Source organism: Miniopterus natalensis, chromosome 7, assembly GCF_054644295.1.
Source record: "Miniopterus natalensis isolate mMinNat1 chromosome 7, mMinNat1.hap1, whole genome shotgun sequence".
Taxonomy (NCBI): Eukaryota; Metazoa; Chordata; class Mammalia; order Chiroptera; family Miniopteridae; genus Miniopterus; species Miniopterus natalensis.
This window is the reverse complement of record NC_142087.1, coordinates 42,589,806-42,616,908: the sequence shown is the minus strand read 5'-3', so window position 1 is coordinate 42,616,908 and position 27,103 is coordinate 42,589,806. Positions and strand designations below refer to the sequence as shown.

General features: G+C 41.4%; 1 protein-coding gene across 1 annotated transcript in view; it reads right to left on the bottom strand.

The window, feature by feature from the left end:
* Positions 1-27,103, bottom strand: part of COLEC12 (collectin subfamily member 12) — a 169,692-nt gene that overhangs the window by 23,836 nt on the left and 118,753 nt on the right. The window contains exons 3-5 of the mRNA XM_087818988.1: positions 11,749-11,871; positions 4,580-4,678; positions 2,741-3,787 (exon numbers count right to left, since the gene is read on the bottom strand). Coding sequence (XP_087675114.1) covers positions 2,741-3,787; positions 4,580-4,678; positions 11,749-11,871 — 1,269 coding nt within the window. The remainder of the gene's footprint in view (positions 1-2,740; positions 3,788-4,579; positions 4,679-11,748; positions 11,872-27,103) is intronic.

The following is a 27,103-nucleotide window of genomic DNA, read 5'->3' as shown; positions in this document are numbered from 1 at the left end:
GAAAGGAGGGAAAAACTTCGATGTGAAAGAGACACATCGATTGGGTGCCTCCCGCACTTGCCCTGACCGGGGTAGGGGAGTGAACCCGCAACCCTGGTATGTGCCCTTGACTGGGAATCGAACCCGCAACCCTTCAGTGTGTGGGCCGAGGCTCTAACCACTGAACAAGGCTATCAGCCAGGGGGTGATAGCCTTTTAAATTGTGCAGACAGCTGCCTTGTTCCCCATTAAGCAGCCTCTCCTATAGGTTAAAGTTCCCAGGCCCTTCAATCCTTCCCCACAACACATGGTTCCTTTTCTAAGCACGCTGGTCTATGAATGTCCCTTTTGAAAGGGGCTCTCCAAAGTGTACACCATCCTCTAGGGGTGGTCTTGCTATACTGAACAGAGTTTCACCTCCCTCACTCTGGATATTACATTTTCATTAACAGAGTCGAAGATCCCATTAGCTTCCCTGGTTGATACATTTAGTTTCTTACTGTCAATAAAATCCCCATGCTTTTCATGCATACTTCCTCTAAGCCAGGGGTGAGGAATGTCTGGCCTATGGGCCATTTATGGCCAGTGAAATGATTTGGTTTGGCCCTGCCAAGGCAAACGCAGGCAGAACTCAAAATTCAATAAATGTAGGAGTTTTTTTCATAGCCACTTTTTAAGTTGGTAATTTTGTATGGCCTGTGAATGATGTTATAAATACCCAAATAGCCCTTGGCAGAAAAAAGGTTCCCCACCCCTGCTCTGAGCCATGCCACCTATTAATATTTGTGTTTGGTCTTTTTTATCTACAAGCAGGACTTTACATGTGTTCCCTATCTATTTCATGTTGCTGGCATTGTTTTACTGTTCCAGCCTCTCCAGATGATTTTGAATTATGATTCTATCACCCATTAGTTAGTATGCAGTTTCATGTCACACAAGTATTGGATTACCAGGTCATCCATATCTTCACTCTAGTCACTGACAAAGCTGTTGAACAGGACCCTGCTATCTGCCATCCACACCTGCCTCCAGATGCATAGGGGCTCATTAACTACCACTTTTTATACTCATTCAACCAGGGTGGTAGACACACCCTAGGGCAACCCCCAGTGATGCATGCCCTTGTGTAATCCCTCCCCCTTGAATATGGGACCTATGACTTGCTTCTAATTGACAGAATATGGCAAAGGTGATGGGATGTCACTCTCTTGACCAGGTTTCATTATATAAGACTCCATCTGAGCAGACTGGAAGGAGACAGACTCTGTTGCTAGCTTTGAAGGAACTGTAATGTTTTGAGGTGGTCACATGGAATGTGAATGGCCTCTAGGAGCTGAGAGTGGTCTCTGGCTGACTGCCCAAAAAAACCCCAGGAACCTCAATCTTACAGTCCCAAGGAGATAAATTCTGCCAAGAACCTGAGGGAGTATGGAAATGGATCTTTCCCCAGTCAAGCCTCGGATGAAACTGTAGCCCCTCAATGAGACTGCAGCCTGCTGAGACCCTAAGCAAAGGACCCACCTAACCAGACACCTACCCACAGAAACTGAGACAAGAAATGGGTGTTATAGCTGCCAAGTTTGTAGCAATTTGCTATGCAGCTCAGAAAACTAATACAGCCAATAAATCCACCTAACTGCTATAATCCAGCACCTATTTCTCCATCTTGTTCTTTTTTTTTTTTTTGAGAGGTAGAAGTGAGCTGTAGAAGAAATGGGCTCAGGAAATAAGTTACAGAGGCAAAAGAAGGCCCTTGGAGCTTAGGAAAGAGAGAAGCAGGAAAAGGTGCCGGGACGAAGGGCATGGGGAAGGGTGCTTTGCGAACAGAGCCGCGCCTCCATCTTGTTCACTGTCAAATGCCTCAGTGAAATCCAGACATGCTATTTACCATCCTACTAATTTAATCTATTAAGTCTGTTAATGTGAAGAAATGTTAGGTTCACCTGCCTTCTTCTTAGTGATCGCATTCTGATGATTGCTGCTTCCCTGAAAGCTCACAAATTATCCTTTTAATAATCTCATCTCAAATCTTCCTTGGGATGGCCATCCATCCGTGTTCCTGACACTTGGAAATATGAATCTCTTAATGGTAATTCCATGACCTAAAAGAATTAATCTTGCTTCCACAGAAGTCCAATTTATAATGGTGTTGAAATAGCTAGGCACTGAGAAAATCCAAATTAACCAGTCTTCTGTTCAACAAATATTTAATGAAGCGCCTTTGAGCACTGTCCACAAGTTCTTAGTTACACCTCTTCTCAAGACATGGACCTTAATTCCCCTCCCCCTTGAGTGTGGGTGGGACTGAGTCACTCATTTCTAAAGAACAAAATGTGGGAGAAGTGACAGTATGTGACTTCTGAGGCTAGATCATAAAAAGCACTGTGGCTTTTTTCTTGCTCTTTCTCTTGGATCACTTTCTCTGGAGGCAGCCAGCTACCATGTTGTGAGGACACTCAAGCAATTTCACATGATGAGGAACTGAGGCCTCCTGCCAAGGGTCATGTGAATGAGGCACCCTGGAAGTAGGTCCTCCAGGCCCAGCTAAGGCTTCAGACAACTGCAGCCCTGGCCAATACCTTGACTACAACCTTACGAGAGATACCAAGCCAGAACCATCAGCTAAGCTGCTCCTGAATTCCTGATCCTCAGAAACTATGAGAAAATAAAAGTTCATTGTTTTAAATTGCCAAGTTTTCGAGTAATTTGTTATACACCAATAGACAACTAATACAAAAATAAATTCAGAATTTTCACTCACCTTGTAGTATTGTAAAATTCTTGATGAGCTGACCATGCTTGGAGTCCACTAGCTTCATTTCTTCCATAATCACTGATAAGTTCGCTACTTCAGTGTCTAATCTTGATCTCATCATATCTTGCTGCATCCTGAGAGAAACTGAATCCAAACGGATATTGGCCAGCGTGTTATTCAAGGAGGTCAGATCATCCGTGTGTTTGGTCAGGGTATCTGTGCAAGTGGTCCTGACTTCATTCAGATTGCTGGTCAGCGTCCGCAGGTGGTGGGCTGTGTAACTGATGTTGCTAATGATGTTTACAATATCTGTCTCAAAGAGCTGGAAGCGTTCCTCCAGCTGGCTGAACTTGATGGCCGTTCTGTTCTCTGCATCCTTGTGTATGTCCTGCAGGTCTTTCAGGTTCTGCTCGTTGGCTTGTGAGGCCGTGGTGATGTTGTCCATCTGACCTGTGAATGAGCTGAGCTGGCTGTTCATATCCTCCAGGGTGTCATTGTTGGCTTTGGCCAAGGCAGAGTTATTGGCGGCCAGCGTCTGCAAGCTCTGGACTTTCTCCTTCAGCCAATCGGTGTCCTTCTTGGCTTGAAGGAAAACCTGCTGCAAATTTTGGAAGTCGTTCTTGATTCGCTGGATAGCCTGGCTCGTGTCATCGACAGACCGCTGCAGGTTAGTGATGAGGTTCCTCTGCTGCACCTGGGTCAGGTTCAGGTTGTTGAGGTTCATGATGACCACATTATGAGAATACATTTGGCTCTGCAGATTGCCCTGCAGCACACTGGTATCTTGTTGCAGATTTGTGACATAGCCATTATATGCCTGGAGGGTTTTGTTGACAGTGGTGATGAAGAAAGAGTTATTCTCCAGAGTTTCTTTCAGTTGACTCTGCCTGTCCACTAGAGCATCCCCACTCGCCTGTAACTTCTCCAGAGTATCCTTGTTCTTGCTGGTCTTTTCTGTAATCTCACGAAGTTGTTGTTGAAGATCTAGAATGTCTGATCTGAAGGTGGAGAGTTCTGAATTGGTGCTTATAGCTTTCTTCCCAGTTTGGTCCCCTGGAATAAGATGTTTGTTACTTGGATTGGTGATATGGAGAAGTGTTCAGGTGAGGTCAAAGATCCCAAAGAGACTTAACTAGTATGCCCTGTGTTTAAGATATAAAATCTGTGGTATATGCAGATTGCTCTGCATTAGTAAAATACACATCTATTTTTTAAATTAAATTTATTGGGGTGACACTAGTTAATAAACTTATATTGTTTCAAGTGTAACCACATATATATTAAAAATGGGCCCTGGGGAACTGGAAGGAGTGCTGAGTATTGGGACTAACTTCTCTTCTCAAAGAGAGAATGAGTACCTGATTCTAGAGCGCCAGGCAGGGTGTCAAGATGAGAATAACCTATTCTTTGTTAAATTCACCAAAATTCCTTTTTTAAAAATGAAAACAAAAATCAAAGGATGGAACAGGCTAGAATCATTTATTTTTAAAGTTGATCTCTATAATTAGTCTATGTAGAGATTCTTCTATAATTCAAATAGGAATTTACTGAACATTTTATAAATGAGCTTTTAATAAAGATTATTTGTGGTTCTTTTTTATCAGAATTGGTGTTCAGATATTTTGAACACCTAATGGTATTCTTGAGGGGGATTCAACTCCAAAATTGCCCCTTATTTTTAAAATTGAAAGTCTTTGAATTAAATCACTTAACATACAACACAAAAATGTCATGTCCTTTTGGGTGAATGTGAGTTTATAGCAACATCATTCTAGAAATCTGTGGTCATTTATATAAAGTAGAGTCAGGGGATTCAACTTTGTGGTTCACTCTCAAACAGATTACCTAATTTTTTCAGGTCGCTTTCCACTGCTGTGAGCTTGTCATCATAGGTTTGGCGAGATGTCTCCATGCCACCTGTAACATTGTCCATTTTCTCTACAACTAAGATTTGGAAATCAATTCATTAATACACATACCTGCTCAAATTTTATTTCTCAGTTTCAACAAGAGATCATTTCATTGCAGAATAAAGAAAACAGATTGAAACAAAAGGTATAAATGAAATCAAATACTGTATGGGGAAAAGCAATTCTTTCAGAAAAAAAAAATGAGTTACTTGTCTCAAAACCCAGTGGCAGTTTACTTGTAAGCTTGAGAATTGGGTGATTTTAATCATTCTCATGATTCGGTATTGCCTGGGATGCTTTAGAAATTGTTTGAAACTGATTTGTAAGTTTTTTGTATTATAGAAGTCCTCAATCTGTATCGTTTCCTATACAGATGGTCTCCAACTCTATGATGGTGCAAAAGTGTTACACATTCAGTAGAAACTATACTTTGAATTTTGATCCTTCCTGGGCTAGCAATATGTGGTAAGATACTCTCTCGTGATGCCTCCGCAGCTCCCAGTCAGCCATGCAAACACCAGGGTGAACAACCAGTAGTCCACAGTGTATTCATTGTGTTAGTTGATGTTGCCCAATTGTAGGCTGATGTAAGTGCTCTGAGCATGTTTAAAGTAGGTTAGGTGTATTAAATGCATTTCCGACTTTTGACGGGGTTATTGGGATATAACCTGATCATCATAAATTGAGCAGCATTTGTATTAATTTCCAAAGATGGAGTCATAGCACCGGGATCGTTTACAAAATTTCATTACTCATCACACTCCCAACCATCCCTGGCAGTTAGGACTCATCCAGCAGGAGATTTTATGGCAAAGAACACCTAGGTCATCTATACACAAAGTCTTCACAGAAGGGATGCAAAATCAAGAGTGTTTGCCACTTTCTGTGTTGAGTTCCACCACTGAGGCCTGAAAATCTGCTCTCCTCAGTGGTGAGTAAATGTGTACTTTATCAGCTCCCAGTTAGAAGCCCGTATTTACAAAGAAGAATTTAAAAAGCATTCTCTCAATGACACATGATAGGGAAAGTTAGTGATGCAGTGTTAAACAAAAGCTTGTTATTATTTATTCTCGGGAGGCAGTAATGCTCTACAGTTATGAATAAAAGTTTATCTTTCTAAAATGTCTAATAAGAGAGTATTTCTCTGAAAGTGACTCCTGTGAGATCCAACGTCCAGCAACTTGGGATGAAGTCTGACTGTCCTTGCTCTCAACAGCTTTTTAAAATAACAACTTTATTTTTTTAAGCATGACTTTCCTTTGTATATTAATTGTGACCCAATGGGTCCAGTTCACTTTATTCATCAAGTGTTCTGCCCAACCATGATTGTGTGAGAAGATTCTCCTGGTGTCTATCAGGAAGTAGAAATATAGTCTCATGTGTCTGAATGACCTAAAGTGAACCAGCTCCCTGGCTCCTGGCACCTTCCCTGGAGAGGCCTGTCAGACTCTCCCTTAAGCTTCTACAGTGTGTCCATAATGACACGTGTGCATTGCACCAAATGCTCTTCCTCACCCTAGCCTTCCCACACATTCTTCTTTCCACCTAGAATGTTCTTCCCTGGTCTCTTCACCAAGCTAAGACCTACTTACTCTTCAAGACTCAGCTCATCTTTTCCTGTGAAATACACCTTCCAGAATTCTCTTGGCAAGTAGTCCCTTCTCTGTTACAGAACTTACTTGACTGTGTTGTCATGGCCTGTTTACTGCAAGATCCTTTAAGGCAGGAATGTTTGTATTCAGTTTTATCTCCAGCTCTTAGCTCAATGTGTGGTACTTACAGCTAGGTGTTTAACACATATTTCCTTATGCCATTTATTTAAATAAATGAGAGTCTGCCTGCTGGCTGCTAAGGCCCATGAAAAATCCGCTGAGCTGGAGGTCATGCAAACAAATGTACAAACCACCCAAGTCCGGGAAGCCTCAGCACTGGCAATGAGTATGACATCTAGTTGAATAATTATTGTTTTTTTAAAATGACTATACAGCCAGAGAGGTATAGTTATGGTAATCTGCACCTTAGGGCTGTTTGATGGGCATGCATGCTCCTAATCCCTGGAAACTCTGAAGAACAAACTGTTTCATCTGCATTTTAGCAAAGCTAAACTTTTAAAAAATAAAATAGGGAATGTTTATAAGTTTAGGTTCAGTTCTGATCCTCAAATCAAAACATATGCCTCCGTCTGTCCTCAAACCACACACAGGATCTTAAGTCCTGCCTTTTTTTCCTGGAAGCCAAAGAAACCTCTAAATATGCTGACAGGCAGTAGTCATTTTCTATCCTTTCCAATTTTTCTTCCATTTTAGTTTTAAAAGACACAGAACTGTCACAGACAGATAATTTAGGTTTCTGTAGAATTAAAAAATACATATTCATAAAAAAAAACACCCAGCCCTGCGAATTTTCTCTTCAGTGCAGCAAGAAAGTGATTTAACCTGCCCACAAGTGCTAATGAACTGGTTCCATGCACTGGGGCCTGGGGCGTGTGTCTGTGCTTAAAAACAGGATCTGCATATAAAGCTACTACAAACTTTAGAGCTGCAAAGCTGGCAACTTGCTTTTGCATAAAAATACTATGCTGACGGAGGTCCAGAGCCAACGCTTGCTGTAATAGCACACAACATTTTCACTGGTTTTTACTCTTTAACTTACTAGTACAAATTCTAAGAATGGCAGAGCCATCCTTTCTTACCCTAGAAACCCCCAATCTGTAGAAGTAGACCTCAGTTTGTAGATCGTTCTCATATGAGGAAAACAAACATGAAACTCAGAAGGGTTTTTCATGGGCTCCCCTTTATTGGAGATTGTTTCTTGACAGAGAATTTTTCTTCAGATCATCAGTGCCTTAGGTGTTACACCTGAAAGGATGTCACTCTTCAAGTACCCAAAGCCAAATTCACTAGGATAACCTGACAATACCTTTTCTACAAAAGGATTTCGGTATCATCCCTTGGCCTGGACCACTGACCTCCTCCTCGTCTTGATTTCACCTATCTTTTAAGGTCTACTCCACATCTAGCCATCCCATTGTGCTAAGCCTTCCCTGGTAATTTGATTCCATACCACACCACTGAACTTTCATCTGAATGGCAACAATAACAACCTCCATTTATTGAGTGCCTACTCTTTGCAACATGCACTGCACCATTTCTGCAGTTAATCCTCACAACTCCTGTTTTACAGATGAAGAAATTGAGGCTCAAAGATGTTCAGTAACTTGCTCAGAGTCACACAGCTTGTAAGTGACTAAGTGGCCAGGACATCTAACTCCACAATCCATGCTCTCTCTATAAGTCCACATTGCCTCTCACTTAGTGTTTCTTCTTCCTAAATCTGGCTTTCTCCAATAAAAATCCCTTGAGGGGAAGGATTATGTTTTGTTTTCTTCTCTTTACAGTCATCATGTTCAGGTGTTCACTAAGCATCCTTCATGTATGTGACATAGTGGAGACAGTGAGAGCAGAACCTCACGGCCCAGTCTTTGAGGACAGAGAAGAAGAGCAGAGCACAGCCCCTGCCTGGTGCTCACGAGTGTCTACGCCAGACTGACTGTGATACTGAGGGGAAACACATCCCCTCACTGGTACCTGGGACTTCCCAGTAACTCCAACTATACTCCCCTGGAATGCAATAAAGACATCTCCACTTTGAACACTCAGATTTCATTACAAAAATACAGAAGATCTGGTTGTAGGGTATTACTGTGTACGGTTTGTGCATATTTGATGCACATTTTGAAAGTCTGCTTTGTCATTTCTACTTTGGCACAGCTCAGAAGCAAGGTGGACTTCCTAAGACCAGGAATGCTGAGTTAAAGGAGAGCCTTCCTGAGAAAGATCCAGATTTCTGTCCTTCTTCATCGTAGTTACCTTACGATGGATGCCTTCTAGGTAGGACAAGTGGGTAGGATTCAGGGAATGTTCTGGAGGAAACACGACCTACTGAACCGAAGAGATGGCTTCTGCCACAGAAGCTCCGTTGACAGATGATAGAGAGCCCAGGGCAGAGGACACACCAAGCTGCAGGTGTCCAAGAACATGCTTTCTGGAAAGCAGCTGAGGAGCCTCCTGGTCACAGTCACTGTACGGACCTGTCTGGGTGACTCAGCAGTCCTCTGACTGGCTCAGCAGATTCTCTAGAAGGAACTTAAGTGATGTCCTAACTGGTAGCTGTGTGAGTGACATAACAGAAGTAAAGAATGTTTTGACGAAAACATATGGAGTTGCCTTTGCTAACTCCGGTTAAAAAGGAGTTTCTATTTTATTTCCTTTCAAATTCTCCTAAAGAGAAATATCTTCTTTCACTGAATATTTTTTTCTTCTTGTTTTTTTAATGCAGTTTCTCTAGACTTGAAAGGAGACTTGTGAAAGGAAAACCGAGTCTTATCTTTCTGTCTCTTACAATGTGGAGTCACCAGCATCTTATCAGCAAGAAAGAGGACCCACTGTACAAGAGAAAACACATCTGGAAAATATCAACATTTTAGTTCATTAAGGCTGTGCTTGGAAACCAAAATTGCATGTTGTATTATCTTATTTTTGTCAGTAGAGGCCTGAGGGATGGGCGCCTTGAAGGAGAAAAAAGACAGGCAAGAGGGTCATCGTGCCTGCACTTGTCTTGCTCCCTCAGTCCCTTCCCCCCTTCTCCCTGGTCAGATCACACCCTCCAGAGCAGGCCAAGCCGATCTCTAGGATTTCAGGTTTCTAGGTAGGGCTTTAAGTTGCCACAATTCCTTAAGAGCAGACTGGCTTAGAGGTCCCTGGGCATTGACTGAATGCCTTGTAGAAGTCAGCCCTAATCCACAATTCATCCACCCATCCATCCTCTCATTTATTGGGTAGCTATTAAATACCATGAGGCTAAGTGCTAGTGGGAGATATACCAAATAAAAGACAGTATCTTGTCTTCATGGGACTTATAGTTTGGATGGTAAGACAAACAAGCCCACTGGCCATGATACAGTGTGACAGTGCCTAGACGTAAATAAAAGGTGCTGTGGGAACAAACAGGAGGGCGCCTAACTCAGCCATTAGGGGTTCCTTGCAGGACATGTGAGACATAAGGGAAGAAGGAATCATTTAGGTGGAGAGCAGAGAAAAGGTTTTCCAGACAAATGAACCAGCACACACAAAGCCAGAGCTGAGAAGGGCTTTCCAATGTTATAACGGAGAAAATAAAAAAACTCTCCTTTGGATCTTTCTGTACAAAGATCCTAGACCTCATTTCCTTGCAGAAGTAAAAATTACAAAATACCATATAGTGGTGTGGTCTTCAAACCTTTCTCATCTCTCTTTTAGTAGGAAATGTTTACTTTCATGATATCACACAGTACTGAGCCCTAAAGATATTTATTAAATGGCTGTTTGAATCCAAGTTTCTCCTTTATCTGGGTTTTCTAGGAAAAGTCATGGAGAAGTGAGTAATGACCTAAATAAACTAGTAAAGGTGGACAGTCTAAATTACCTAGGACATAAAAACCCTCCTTTCCCCCCACTAAGTTCCCTCCCCCACCTCTGTCCAGCCCTTGTACTGATGAAGCAGCCTTTTTTAATCACTTTGTTAATCCTAGGTTAGATTAACTCATCACAAATGGATAAACTGACCTGGTAATTTTCCAAATTGCCATTGCTCAAATTCATCAGTCAGCATACTACAGGAAGCACCTAACTTTTCCATGTATATGTTGCTAGAAGTGGGACTTAACAAGCCTCAACTATACGAAGTAATTTTTAACACATTTTTACCATTCTAATGGATATAGCTATATAAATGAAGTTATAAAGAAGGAAGGGACAGAGAATAGCCACTTATCTATTGGAACCAACTATAGGACCGGTGGTCCAGTTACATCATATTTGCTCATCCCAATCACCTTGAAAAGTGGCATTGTAATTGCTGTTTTACAGATAAGAAATTGGAAACACTAAGAGGTTATGATTCATACTGAGGTTACACAGCCATGCAAAGGATTTAGCAAGGTGCTTGGCATTCCAGCAAGCACTAATAAACACAATTATACTACAAATGGCAGAATCCATAATTGATCCAGGACCTTCTGGCTCCAAAACCCATTCTCATTCCAGTACACTGTTTCCTCAGGAAACCACTGAACACTGGGAGAGAGGTGGGAGGAGTCACACGTGGGAGGGAACTCACACTGAATCTTTCTCTTCCTAGGCCAAGTCTACAGGCCAAGGAAGGGAGAGGGAACGTGTGGATTCTCCACTGTTAACCTGTCACTTCTGAGGGAAGGCAGCTGAGACGGTGGCTGAGTGAGCATTTTGAAGATCAGCAGACCCCATGCCTGCCTCTTGCTGAAACCAGCTGACACATCTGCCTCACGTGTCTTTGACAGGAAGGCTTCCATGGCCGTTTTCTATAAAAGGATTTATGTAGTTCGTGGTTCTGCATCATGACACCTTCTACCTGTGGTGTCTGGACCAGGGATGGGGCTTGGGGAGGGGGGAACCCACTTTGTCTGCAAGTCTGGAGGATTCAGGCAAAAATCCTCCACTGACCTTAAATCAGGCACATTGAAAGAATGTCTGATGTTCCATAAAGTGTAATTGGGGTGGTGGTGCTGTTCTGTGTTTCATTTCTACAGGGTAATATTTTTATGGAGCTATATAAACAACAGTGACCACAGTAAATGTGCTGAAGAGAAAAAAGGGGAATTAGTTGGCCAGTGCCTGGGTGAAATAAGTCATATCTCTGGAGGTCTTGTGTTTGGCTTCTCCTCTTCAATATAGTTTTCCTGTGTGCTGACTCCAGGGTTTCCACAGGACTCTTAGAGATAAGATGAAAACAAGAGGAAGATGGAGTAGCTGGAAATAGGTAGGAAAAAACAACAAAGAGGAAAGATCTTTATAACTCAGAGAGGGCCATTATTATTATTGTTAAAATGAGTCTAAAGGAATTGCTATTTTCGCCTTCCAGATCCCACAGCTAAAAGAAGCTGAAGACACCAAGATGGAGTTTAGGATGTTGCTTAGTTTTGCATCTGAGTTGAATTCATGAAATACTTCATACTTGTAAACATGGGTTTTTATCATGTTAAATGAAGGGAAACTTGCTACTTGGAAGGAAAAAGGAAAGAGTACTTACCTTTGTATCCCAGAATGGCTACTGTGATTGTTAGCAAGGCACACAAAATGTATAATAATATAATAGAAAACTTCAGTGCCCAGTTATTTTTACATTTGGTACATTGTGTTCCTTCTTGAATACCTGTAAGAAAAGTCAAATTTTAATAATAGTGACTAAAACAATCACTGAAAAAAGTATCCTTTTGCATTTTGGTTTAAATATTATGATTAAGAATAATTTTTTACATATGCCTTATTACAGGATGAGTGGTATTTTAAAATTAAATATACTTAACACTTTAGCAACACAAGCACTTTCAATATTACCATATTGTTATAACTATATTTAATATAACTTGAAAATAATACATAACTTTGTCTCATAGAATAGTTTTGAACCAAATTCCCCTCTGGTAATTAGTTATAATTTCACTAAAAATCTATACATGACCAAAGATTTAAAATACCCAAATCTGCTTGTTTCAGCCATTATTGAACCTATAGCAATTCAAACACAACTAACCAAAAAAACTGTGACTCGTCCCTTGATGTTGGTTTCAGTGGTGAGCTAGAGCTAGTTCCTACTGCAAGAGTCGATTGTTAAATTTTTAAGAATTTTGGGAGCGGATTGTTAAATTGTTGATAGCTTGAAATCAATCCTGGAGGGAGTATTTACACCATGGAAATTAGCAAGCACTACAAATTAGGACCTCCCCCCCCCCCAAACTGGTGTACCAGCATGCCACTGACTGTAAATGTATACTATATTTACCTACAGCAGAAAATATAGGTAATTTTAGGATTAAAATGCTCAATACATAACCATTTTTATATATTACATATATACAGAAAACAGATACAGACCCTTATTTAAGTCATCACAGTTATTTATTATTATTTTTAAAATATTTTTTTAAATTGATTTCAGAGAGAGGAAGGAGGAGAGAGAGGAAAAAAGAAACATCAATAATGAGAGAGAATCATCGATCGCTGCCTCCTGCATGCCCCCTACTGGGGATCAAGCCCGCAACCCGAGCATGTGCCCTGACCCGGAATCGAACCGCAACCTCTAGGTTCATGGGTCGATGCTCAACCACTGAGCCACACTGGCTGGGGCAAGTTATCACAGTTATTTAAATAAGAACTATGGAATAACTAGAAAAATCAGATCTTTTTGATGAGCAGAGGTAAATTTTGACTTCTCACAGTTCAACTTTTTGAAAAATATTCTAATCTAAATGATAAACCACTGTCACTTCTGCAAGTGACTCCAGAAGCTAACCCATAAAAGGGAACTGTCCATGGGATTGATTAGAAACACAGAAGACAAAGACTATGGACATTTTAATGTGAAAATCACATTGTAAGGAGTACCGGGAGAGTCCTTTCCCTGATCTGTTTCCCTATGTGTCTCACTAACGGCGTCCCCCAGGAGCAACAGCACATAAAGGGCTCATCCTCCATAACTGTGCTCAATAACTTTTGATGGATAGGTCATAAGGATTAAGTCACAGCTGAAGTTTCTCTCCTTGGGTTTGTTATTTTACCCACAGTGCCCTGCTTCAGTGAAAAGAGTTCTTCAGCTGTGTTTAATGCAAAATGATGAGGAACAGCACAGAACAGTGAGTTAAATTTAACTTTCAGGGTTTAACCAATCCTTCTTCTGTTCTGGACCAGAGACCCAACAGGAGGGGGCTCAATCTGCCCCATGACTCAGAGCAGTGATTCTCAAACTCAGGAGTGCATCAGACTCACTTGAGGGATTCGTTAAAACACACCACTTCTAATTCAGGAGTCCAAGAAGGCACCTGAGAACCTAGACTTCTAACACGAGCTGATACTGCTAGTCTGGGGCCCTTCTAACACGAGCTGATACTGCTAGTCTGGGGCCCATGCTTTAGAACAGTGCTTCTCAATCAAACAGTGAAGTGCTTACAAATCCTGTTGTTCCAATGCAGATCTGAGGTAGGAGGAAAGATTCTACATAAGGTGATTCCTAGTCAGAGAAACACACTTTGAGGAACAAAGGTCTAGTTTACAAGATGACCATGCTGGATCAACCTTTGGCTAGCTAATTCCTTGAAGGAAAAGCTGCAAAATCAGACTCATTGATCAAACAGTCCTAGAGTATATCAGCTTCTTTGCATCACAGTTTTCCCATTTTTTTACTCCTTGCCACCACCTCAGCACCAGCTCTCATGTCCAAAACTGTCCTTGGTACTAGCCCTGCCAAACCAGGTCTCAAACTTTCACCCTACTTTCTTGTTTCCATTCAACCTAAAAACTACTACTCTCCTAATCCCCGTGGTGCTTAAACTCAATGACACCCTGAAGTCTCTTAATCTCTAATTCACTCAGTCACTAGGCCCAGCTAATCTTTCTGTGGGATATTTTTATCATGATCATCTCATCTACAGCTTACTGATGTTCACTTACTGCTTACACTGCACCAGGTACTTTACACACAGCATCTTTAATCCATATAATAACCCTTCAAGGAGGAATGGTGGTGAGAGCTGAAATGGCATTCCATAGACATCACAGCCACGATTCAAACCAGGGTCTGACTCCAAAAGCCATGATCTCTCCACTACACTATGGTGCCTCTCTCTGGTTATTCTTTCCTCTCCATTTCCACCGCCCCCATCCTAGTGTGAGATTCTCTAATCTCGGCAGAAGCTTCCTCTTTCATTCCCACTGGAATCCAGCCTCGCCCAGTACTAAAATACTGCTATCTGCATGACAATGCCAAATAAAACCAGACCAAACAAAACAAACTTTCAACAGCTCACCCTGAAATAAAGGATGGACAAACCACCACCCCCATTAGCTCTTAGGCTCTTCATAATCTGGCAGTTTAAAATGAAACAGACTCCTCACATCCAGTTAGAGTGAAAATACTTTTGGAGTTGGGAGAGGGAGAAGTATAGGTAGACCCACAAACATACCACATTTCATGTTCAGAAATAATAAACTTGCTTTGGTAGCAACTGTAAAACACAGGATAACTAACAGACAAAGGGATGCTGACCGATCTCCTGTGTGTGGAAAGGCTGGGTGATACTTTTATGGTTGATGGGGGGTGGAGGGGTTCGGGGGTTCATTCCTTTTTTATTTTAGAACTATGGTGGGCTCTTAGGCCTCTTCAGGGCTATTTCTTACATTCTATTAGAAGAACCTCAGAAGATTTGATCAGAGCAGAGATTATGGTAGATAATACAATCTGGGACTAGAAGGTTGCTTAGAGGTCATCTGGTCAAGCGTCATTGTGTTATTGATGGGGAAAGTGAGGCCGGTGAGTTAAAGCAGAATCAGAAGCCACACATCCTTACTCCCGATGTAGGGGTCTCTTCCTCTCATCCTGGCCATGTGTGCCTGCTCTGTGTTTGCCACTGGACATCTCGTACATGTGGCGTTTGTGCAGATCCACTCCCAGACAGTTGTCACTGGTTCACATTCTGAAGAACAGTCACTTCCTCATGATGCGCATTTCTCATTGCTGACTGTATCAGCGTTTAATCAATATCAGATGCCATCTGACCTCCCTTTCCACTTGACACACTTTTTCTGTCTTGTGTTTTCTCCCCCCTCCCAGGCTTACTTTTAATAAGAATTCTGTTTTATCTTTCCCTCTCTGCCCTCCACTGGGAGGACACAGGAATGCCTACTACAAAGAGACCCTGCTGGCTCACATAGCTGGGGGACCCCTCCTCCTTGAACCTAGATGGTCACAAAAAACAGTCAAGAGAGATATCCCCCTGTTAGCAGGCTTTGTAGTGTTTGTTTTCTTAGCATTACTTTCCAGAGACTGGGGACTCTGCTCCCATTGGAGGGGGTGGGGTAGGAAGGGCAAGGGAATGGATCTGCAGAGTGCTTTGGATAAGAGATTTTACTGCAGGAAGTGAGGCAGTTTTGCCCCTTACCACCAAGAGATCTAGTTTATCAAAAATCCTGGCCCAAACTGCACATTTATAATTCAGCAGGCCACAGACAGAACGTGCCTGAAGGTTCCATGCCTTTCCACTGGTTTGCCCTCTTGAACTACCTCCCATTGAACTTAATTCTTGGCTCACATTCTGAATGTATTTTCCTGTGTCCAAGTCTTTATTACACAAAAAGAGTATGGGGGCCAAGTGTAGCTGGAATCACTCTGGTTAACTCCTTGAGTGTTCTACGGAAATCCAGAATAGCTGACAATACGGTCCCCAGTGCCCAAACTCCAAGTTCCCTGTGTTGCCCTGTTTCCAGCACATTTTAAAGTAAGAAGAATGGGGGTTGGGTGGGGTCACAGTTCAGGGGTGGTTAGCCGGTTGGAGAGAAAAATTGAAACGCTGCAGGAATGACACTGCAGCCGGCCAGAAGAATTCACCAGTAAGGAGAATTCCTTACTGCTGTGGTTCTCCACAAAGAGCCCTCCCAAGTGCTGTGGTCTAGGCTCCAATCCAGTCTGTTTTTCCAATCTTTCAGGAGAACAAAAGAGTCTCCACTATCATATTTTTCTGCCAGGTACATCACCAGAGGAAGGCTTATCTGTTAAAATGGACACATGCTTGTTAGGTTAAGGCTGGCACTATGGGCAAGTGTGAGGCACTTCTGGGCTGTCTTAATTATCACAAGTGTGTAGAGCTCAGTGATGTTGCCATAAAGATCATGTTACCAAAGAGAAGCTTCAAAATGCTGGTAGACTACAAAATCCAGAAAACCACAGGTTTTGATCTGAGATTTGCAGTGACCTTTTCATGTGGTTTTTTTATAGTTATTAATCTACTGCCTGGTGGCATATATTCCCATAAGCCCATGAGAATGACTTGGCTGTAACAGTAAAGCTGATGATTCAAATACATTCCTATAATTAGAATGCCCTCAAAAGCAACAAAACAGTAAGAGTTAACATCCTGGTTAGTTATTTGGATGTTATGCAATAGCACTAGAACAAAAGTTAAATACATAAAACATTTTATTAAGTTTGTCCTTAATATAAAGGCCATTTAGTAAATGATGGGATATAGAATTAATTAAATTTTTTTATTATTAATGAGTGATTTAGTTCCCCCAAAACAAATTCCAGCCCTGGACACCTTATTATGCAAGTTTCCCAAACAATGTGGAGAATCATAAAAACAAAAGCAGGACAAAAATTGTTAATAAAATAACTTTCTGTGCAAAATAAATGAAGCATCTCTGTATTCAGAAAGATATACTTGAATCAAAAAATTTAGAAGAGAGTTTTATGAGTTTGAAATCTTTAGCATTCATTCTGAATTTATAGTAATATGGTGCACATGTACTAAGGGTATAGAGTTTTTTTATTAAAGAATTTCATATATATATATATATATATAGAGAGAGAGAGAGAGAGAGAGAGAGAAAGAGAGAGAGAGAGAGAGAGAAATTTCTGGTTTGGTTTTAATGTAAAAAAACACACCTGTGTGTATTACTTGTTTAAAATTTATAATTCATACCCTGCCTACTAAAAAATAATTGTTGTAGGCAAAAGCCAGATGTAATGATGCCACTTAGAATTAATAGTGTCTGCCAGCATATATACTGACTTAGAAGAACGCTATTATTTTCTCTTTGTGGTTTTTATAATAATGAATCCTTTATTATATGGACTGTACACAAACGCTTCCAATTCTGAGGAAAAAATCTTGCTCATTGGGGAGCTGAGCCATCACATCTCTCACATTTGTCTCTCCTCACTGGCCCCTTCCTCTTGGCTCTCTTCCTATTCATGTTATTCCATGGGCACAGAGGGAACTCTCAACAAGCCTGATGATACATTTCCGCAACCCTGGCCTCTTCATTATCTGGCACTGCCAACAATGTCCTTCTATGATTGGGCACTGAACCTTTTAATTAAAAGGACTCATGAACCTTCCGCTCCAGCTTGGGCCATCAGAGTCTGCTGTATAATTGAGCGGGACACTTGTACTTTGCAGGTATTTGGAGGCAGGCCAATAGACATTTGGTTAGTGGGTGAGAGTTTCCTATTACTGCAAAAGCAAAGAGGAATTGCTGAGGAAGGCTGCCATTACTGAGGACCTGATATGTGTAAGGCACCCTCTCCTGGTTACTTACAATTCCTTTAATAATCCTGCAAAGTAGGAACTAGCCCTAATTTTATAGACTATTGGAAAGTGATGGTTAAAGGGATTGAGTGCTCAAGCCAGTGAGTGGCTGAACTGGGACCTGGACTCAGATTTATCACACGTTGTTTCTCCAAGTTTATTGACTTTAAGTGGAAAGAAACAGGAAGTAAGATTAAGGATGCCTAACAAGATAAACCACAGAAAACCAACAGGTCAGACTGATAGTGTTCTGTCAAAATAAAGGGTACAGAAACATCATTTCAAATGTTGACAGAAAAAGAACAGTAAAATTCAGTTCCTAGTAAGTTAACTATTACTACAGGCTGTAATTTCTCTCTTACTATTCTATGATGACATATTTGAGCAGCAAGTTAGTTCCACCCTAAAGAAATTCTCATTATCTCTGTGAAAAGTCAGGCCTGGCTTGGAGGTTTGGTTCATAAGGTCTTGGAGCCCCTCAGGGACATCATCCCCCAATGGTAATGGAGTTTTTGGAATGGGATAGGCTGGGAAAAGAAGGTAGCTTTATAATTTCAAGGCAACTATGGGACATACGGGGGGCCCTGCTCACTGTAAGCTTGAAACCAAAACCAGTTGGTTGACCCTACTGAGTTTTCTTCTAAAGTTCTAGTCCACTGAAATAGGAGCCTCAAAAGCCAGTTTCTAATGGTTCATTAATCTGTGGACTCAAACAATTGCTGGTGGTTCAAGCCTGTAGGATTTGGGTGAGATAAGTTAGTGCAAAGGAAGAACATGAAAGGAGGATTGATTAAATGGTAATTAAATTTTATTTATCTCTACCCTTTTAACTCCCCCTTTTTAAAAAAGACCTCCTTGGAGTACATTGGCAAAACCAATTCTTTTTACATAGTTTGGGAAGCCACAGTAATTTTCCGCTATCATTGTAATAACTCTTGGTGGCTCAAAGTAGATTCCAAGATGCTCAACAGCTAGCATCCTCTGACCATACAGATTCTCAGAACCTCAGGACCAGGAGATATATCAACTGTCATCTCTGCCAACATCCACCTTCCCAGTGAGGAAACTGTAGCCCTATGAACTCCATCGCCCACCTGCTCACACATGGGCCAGCCTGGGCTTGGAAACTCAGGTTTCTGGATTCTCCACCAGAGTTATTTAGACCCCAAACACTGCCCACTTCACTACGCTTCTTTCTTGCTATATCCCATTTATTCATTTATTCAACAAAATAAGTATGGAGGACTTACTATGTACCAGGCACTGGGTATAATGGTGAACAAAACAGACAAAAATCTCTGTCCTTATGGAACTTTTACTCCAGAGGGAGGCTACTTTAATATGTTAGAAGGTGATAAATGCTATGAAGGAAAATAAAGCAAGGAATGGGAAAAAGGCATATGGGAGATATTGATAGCATTTTAAAATGCAAAAGATTAGAGACAAAGAGAGAATCTTAAAAGCAGCCAGAGAAAAGTGGTTAGTTCTTACAAGGGAGCTCCCATAAGACTGCCAGCTGATATCTCAACGGAAACTTTGCAGGCCAGAAGGGTGTGGCAAAAAGTATTCAAAGTGGTGAAAAGCAACCAAGATTACTCTACCCAGCAAAGTTATCATTTATAATTGAAGGACAGGCAAAGAGCTTCCTAGACAAGAAAAAACTAAAGGAATTTATCACCACTGACCGGTATTACATGAAATATTAAAGGGTCTAGAAGAAACGGGGGAATATGAACAATAAAATGGCAATAAATACATATCTATCAACAATTGAATCTAACAAACAAAATAAACAAGCAGAACAGAAACCGACTCATATAGAGAACATTTTGACAGTTGCCAGATGGGAGAGGGGGTGGGGAGTTGGGTGAAAAAAGTGAAGGTATTAAGAAGTACAAATTGGTAGTAACAGAATAGTCACGGGGATGTAAAGCACAGCATAGGGCATATAGTCAACAATATTCTAATAACTATGTATGGTGTCAGATGGGTGGGAAATTTATCAGGATGATTACTTAAGTTATATAATGTCTAATCACTGGGGTGTACACCTGAAACTAATATAATAATGTATGCCAACTGTAATTGAAAAATTAAAAAATCATTTAAAAAATACAAACCAAACCAAACCAAACTCATGGATACAGACAACAGAATGGTGGTTACCAGAGTGGACTGGTCGGGAGAAGATGGAATGGGTAAAGGGGGTCAAATATACAGTAATGGATGGACACTAGGCTTTCGGTGGTGAGCACGCAATAGAGCGTGTAGATATCAAATTATAATGTTGTACACCTGAAATTTAAATAATGTTATTAGCCAGTGTTACCTCAAGTAAAAGAAAACAAAACCTTACAAATTTCCCCTCAATGAATCAGCTGGCTTCACCCCAAGCCCAGCTGGGTCTGAATCCCTTCAGCACCTATGTGGTTTGCATTGCATAAATTATGCTCAGCTGTGTGTTTTCTGATACTTTAAATGCCATATTCATGGCTGCTACCTCTTATAGGTCTGGGGATTTTATTTTTCTGCAGTATTGCTTCTGCATTTCTCTAAACAAACCAGTACTCTCTAATACTCTGCACGTCATGTAGTTTAACAAATATCTGATTGGAGTGCAGATCCTGGCAGTGGGGAGAGTGGGCTCTGCCACTCCCCAGTGAATCTCCCTCACATAAATTGGAAGCAGTGAGCATCCCCATCTCTCAAGTGCAGGGACTTTACAACCTTTTCTCACACTTTTGTGTTGCGCGTTCCAAGTGGCAAGTGAGGTGCAGATCTCACTGTCCTGCAGGCCAGGGTGCAGATGTCCTGAGAGGCATTCAGCTCAGTGGCCTGGCAGTCAAATCACAGACACTCGGAACACCTTCCTCCCAAACAATCAGGAACCTAGAGCCAGAAAGAAGAGTTTTCACCGCAGGAGGTGGGGAGTACAGTGGGATTTACTAATCAAAGGAACACAATGCAGTGCTTTGGACTCAGACTGAACCAACCCCCAAGATCTGAAGCAGCACAGCAGCATTCTACATTTTGTGTCCCTCAACACTCAAAAAGCTAAATCCAATAGGGCAAAGATGAGAAAAGCAAACCCACTATCTAACTTTTGCCTTGAGTCTTGTTGCTTTAAAAAGTATCATTTGGGGGCAGCTAGTATGATGATGGGAGCCCTACTGAGCTGAGCAGGGTGGGCAAGTCTCAGTTAATGATAGTGTATTTGTTTATCACTGAAACAGTTGTCAGAACACGTAGAAATTATGCTGAGGAGCAGGTGCTAGCAAAAAGACTAAATCCACTATCTCTCACATACCTACTTGATTCTTAAAAACCAGCAGAACTAGTGTTTTCATGAAAAAAAGGGGTGCCTCAATGTAAATGAAAATACCAATCAGCCAGACAGACATTCCTCACTCCTTTATAAGTATGTGTTTTTTACTTTCATCAAGTGAAGACTATAGTTGAGGACACTTAAATGAAGGGAGAAGTGAGCCAAGATAGAGTGACAGATTTTACTGTTGATGTTTTAAAGGAATTATCTATTCTGTACTGAGTGTAGCCTCAGTTCTGAATCTTGGTAAGAAATGAGTCAATCGACTTGAAGTGACCCAAATGAGGAAAAGTTGGCAAATAAATAACATGGGAAAGAGCTGGAATCTATTTTACAGACTACTGGCCCAGTAGTGAGAGCATGGCCTCCAGATTCAGCGAAGAGCAGTCCATTCACAAGCTTGTTATTCATACTTGTTATTAAAACTGGACAAAGGACAGAGAGGAATCACTTCATGGGACAGAGAACTATGGTTGTAAACATCAAAGAAATTATACTGGAAAACAAAAATGGAGAACTACTACACAAAAAAGTCAGAAGGCATGCAATGAATTATAACTGAATGTAAAGTAAATGAGAAAATGCTTGCATATTAAATTTCCCATGCCTCTGTAAACAGTTCATAAATGACAGAGTTAAATTTAGAGAATTGCTTACAACTGAGATAACTAGATAAAAAGATGGATAAGTACATACATTTGTATATATACACACACACAGTGACTTTCTTCAAACAGTAGAGATGTTTTTTGAAAAAGGATTTCTAAGCCAAAATTCAAATTCCCAATTTCCGATAGATTTCTCAGGGGAGTGCTGGAGCCAGCTTACACTGACTGGTGAGAGCCAATTGTTTATATGTCTCCACAGCTCCATGTTCAGTGACTTTACCAATCTGGTGCAACTGACCCAGGCCATTTAAACAAATCAAACAACTGCTCTGTCCATATGGAGTAATCACTTGAGAAATTCAGGCTCATAGGACATGGTGGCGATTATACAGACCTTTGTTCCTTCTCTCCCCTATCAAGATTATAGAGATCTTATATGCATTCTTATTGGTGATATTTGTGCACATTAGATGTTTGAATTCAAAACTTTCATGGAAGCTTCATACATTTCAAATTCATAATCTCTGTGAGATGAGATAATCTTAGATTCCCAGTGAAGCTGACAATGTTTAGGATTCAGTTCACACCTGCCTGTTAACTTTGTACCATGGATACAGGTTTCACTTAACTCTGGCCAACCACCTGGAAAGGAAATTTTCTTCTTATGCAGAGGCAATTTATAGAAGGACTGGCATAGTCTGTCATCCACCAGAAGTTACCCTGGCAAAGGTAAGAGGTGGGGCGCAGGTGAATTGGCTTAAGGACAGGGAGTCGTGAAGGACACATTTGACTTCAGATGGAGGAACTGCCAATAGAGGAAAGGATTTCGAATGACCTCCCTCAGTCTGGAAGATACTCTTTGCCTCCTAAAATCATGCAGGAATTAAAACCACACCTTCGAGGCAGAATAAAATCCAAGAGTCAAAAGGAGTTAGAAACCTCTATATGTTTAGGAGATGCACAAATGTCCGTGAGAGCTACAATCAGACCCAGAAATAGACACAGGTGAACATTAGAAATGCACCAGCTGAGCTGCAAACAGTGGAGTCAGAATATCTTTTGACCTTCACCTCTTATAGCACAAAATTGCAAAGTTTGGTCGGGGCCACATCAGCTCTGGCCTGTTGTTCAATGGAGATCAGAAATGCAGAAAAATATATACACAATTTCACCTGATATGAGATTCTTAGGGTAAAACCACTTAATTGTATTTCATGCTCAGAAAAATGAATTTTCCCAAATGACCTAATACTCCTAATTAGGATTATAAACTGGTTAAAGAGGCTGAAAGAAGGGGCTTAGGACAAGCCCTTAACAATGTTGTCTAATCCACACCTTGCTCAGGTTTTTCAACACTGCCCCAGTGAATGTAAAATTTGGAACTAGTAGCAGAATCACCCCAATGGGAGTCTCTCATATATTTTATTTCTATTTTGCAGTACACATTTGTTTACATTAATTCCTAGTATACTGTATATAGTTTAGAATATACTGTGAGTTCATTGCTTATTTTCCTTTAAAATATCCTGTGATCCTTCCCAGTTAAGAAGTACTTGTCTTAAGTGGCCACTACACAATGGGGTGCCAGCAGATCTTGGTTGGCTCGACAGACCAAAGACAAACACCCCTTCTAGAATGGAGCCTGAGGAGGGCTCTTCCTTCCTGGGGCAGGGAAACTTCCCAACCCTACTGCTGGAAAAGCCACTCGAAGCTCAGGTCCTACTGACGACAGGCCAGCAGTTCTGCTTGCAGATACAAAGAGAGTGCTATTTCCTTACCCTCCCATTATGCCTGCACCAAAGAGGAACTGAAAAAGAAGGATTCAGTGATTCACAAAGCGTCCGTTCCTAAATGAGGAATAAAATGAGCTCTGGAGTTTATAGCTTGTTACTATGCAATGTTCCTTCCTGCCAGAAAGCAGTTGTGTTACAGCAGCAACACTAGTAAAGACAACCAACCACCTGTGAATACAACCTACTGGTTGCCCTGAAACAATCTGTCACTTTATACAGCACTTAGGGGAAACAACACCTAATAAACAACACCTAGTAAAGCAAAGGAACATATACTACAGTGAAAGGAAAAATCCCACTTACAACCGTGGTTATGACAGTGCTTATAAAATTAGAAGCACTAATTTATTAGGGTATGCACAGCCCCAAATGACTGTATGATTATATATTTACTAAATTTTATCTATAGGACCATTGCATAGAAGGAAATCTTGGCTTTGAGCTTGGTGGGAAGAGCTGTCTGGTTCCACTCCTGCTTACTTTCCAGACAGACATCACAACTGGGCACAAATCATCTACAAGAAATGTTTATTTAAGTGGAGCTGGAAAAGTCAGGGCTCTGGGTGGGCCCTGGGGCTCAGGGAGGCTCCTTCTTTCAAAGGCTTCTGCTGTATAGGCCAAGGTAGGATGGAAAGGATCACAGAGTAGGGGATAGAAACAAAAACAAATTTATATTTTTTAAGGAAAACAGCAAAGATTTGTGATTATCTAGAAAGAATGGGAGAAAGGGGAGAGCTGTGGCAACAGGGAAATGAAAATAAACAACAGGCCTCATGAAACAGACTATAAGGAAGGTTCCTACCATTGAGTCATTTGTGTCCTAACAAGCTAGAGACGCGAGGAGTGGTGTCTGTGCTTTGCTCCCTGGGACACAGAGGATGTGGATTATTTCTGTTAGTATTAAAGAGCAGGTTTTAGAGAGTAAAGGGGAAACAACCTGGAGCACACAGTCATATAAAATTACTTAGACATGTAGGGCCAAACTCAAGCAAGTATGTCAGGTAAAGAAATGGGTACCAATCTAACCTCCACTGGTAAAATGCAGTGATTCTTGTTTCCCAAACAGCCAAACTGCTTCCAATGCTAAGGTTTTATATCCACACACTCGGCCCTCAGAGCAGGACAGGACTTTGGCTGCTGTCTTCCTTCCCACACCCCACAGGCAGGTCCTTCGGATGGCACCAAAACTGGGAACCAAACTGCAGCTCCACCCAGCTGTCAGACGCCCAGCCACTTGGGGCACTCTCTAAACAATGAAAGAATTTTTCTTTGGTAGATGTATTTCAGAGTTCTTCCCCAATCTCAGCTCCCTTCCCTCCACCCATCCTCATGAAACAAAAATAGGTAATAAGTTGAAGATACCAAACTGACTCTGTTTATTTCTACTGCACTGTCTCATTTCTAGTAAGTCAAGTGCCACGCCTCTGAAGTCCCTGAGCCACAGCTGGGAGCAGACTATTCAAACCCTTAAGTTGGTGCAGCAGGAGGTACAAAATAGTTTCCTACCTATATCATCTTGTAGGGTACACCTGACAGTGGGTGATACATTCACACGATGTTGGGTAGTTAGTGATTCAAGAGTACACCTCACACTACTTTCTGCCAGGGGACAATTAATGTTGTGACATAGAAAGTGTTTTGATGCCTTGTGAATAGGGGATCCATTTTTTAGTCTCATTTTCCAGCAGGAAAAGGCTCTGGCAAAAGAGGTTAAACCTCCTCCCATCTTTAAAGGAAACAGAGTTTACAGCTCTGTAGAAAAAGATAACAAATCCCTCTTGGAGACTGGTATTGTTAAATTAATCAAACAAAGAGTCCATTAGACTCAGGTGGCTCTAGCCTATATAAGCAAACCAAAACCTAAGCCTGTAAATGCTTCAAGGTTACGAAATCGACACTAAGGACAACCTGTTAGAAACAGCTAACTGGGCTTTAAAGTATAGCCACTCAATACTTCCTTTCTTTGCTTCCACACTTTCTCTGTAGAAATCTTTCCCGGGGCTCCTGTCGGCGGAGTGCTCCTAACCACTTCCAGTTTGCCACTCCCAGACTGGAATAGATTTTTGCTCAAACTAAACTCAAAATTCTCAATATGCCTCAGTTTACGTTTAACAGTACATTCAAGTTAGAGAGGAGCACAGACTACGGCTCCCCTATGACCCGGACAAAACCAAAGTGTTGGCAGTGGTGGCTGGACAGGAGCACAGACTGAATTGGTAGCAAGGACACTTTTCATAGTTTTCCTCACTTTCAATTTCCATCTTGATGACAAACATGAAGTTTCTATGCAACTGGAGAAGAAATGGACAGGCTTCTGTTTCATAATTACATTGCTGATCTTAACTAGTTATCAAATACAAGCTTTCACCATGTTTCTGATGGTGACACGTTTCCCCTCCACAGTGATAAATAAGGGGGCATGTTCATGCTTCTGACCCTGCCTGAGAAGCAGACATCTCCAGTGAGCCCACACGGTGGGGGAAAGGGCAGTGTGGACATGCGGCAAGGGATTCAGACAGGACCAGAACTGCTTCCTTAGCCGCACTGATGAAGGGTTTTCACCAGTTCCTTAGTGAGGAGGAACTGGAACCTAATATCAAAACCCACTGTATGTACTTTATAGTTTATTGTATATAATTATGTACCATAAACTGTGCAGGGTTTGCATTCCAGGGCGTGGGATCAGTCATTCTCGTCAAATCCTTTTGTTGACTTCTCTGAGTCCCGGCTAAGAACCCCCGAGGGCTTCTCTGAACTGGGTGGAAGGGACTGCTGTGGCAGAACTCCAGTGCCCAGGGGAGGCAGCGCCCCCACTGAGTTCTACCTGGTGTGCTTCTGGGTACATCTGCAGGTGAGCAGCAACCAACAGAAAGCCGGGTGCTCGCCGTGCCTCCAGGCCCAGAAGATGCCAGTATGTGCCAGCAGGACTTTAAGGAACATGCGTTTCTATCACTGTACTGCTGGGAGGTTACTACACTTCCCCGCTGAGTTCTCTCTGTTCCGCTTCTGAGCTTGGATCTCATGTTGTATGTGGGCCCTGTTCCATGAAGGATCCAAGGGGAAGGGGAAGGGGGCTTCCAAATACCTATGGCCTAGGTTGTTGTTTTAAACCACTTGGCTCATGTACATGTCTGTAAAGCATTGCTAGAATTGGAGGTGTTTCAAAGGCAATGAGGAGCATATGAGAATAAATGACCTAATACATCGGGTGAATTCTTGGTGATTCAGACACTGAGCAAGGAGGCAAAACAGACCTTGAATGATAGTACACCTTGATGTACTAAAAAATACACCCTACACCTTCTAAAAGACCTTAATTTGTATTTCTATCTTGGGCACACAATAAGTAATATTTGTCAAATATAGATATTATAGATTCTTAGTATTAGGAAATTAAAAGATCCCTTTTTGAAATGTATACATTTTCACATGCTTGCACATAGGTTATCCAGTGTTGTAAATATGGCCTGCAACTGTGATGAAGCCATTAAAGAAACAAGCAACATGAAAGCTATAACCTCTCTCCAAAAACATGTACACTGACATATATTTGGACATGATTTCAGGAGATCCATGG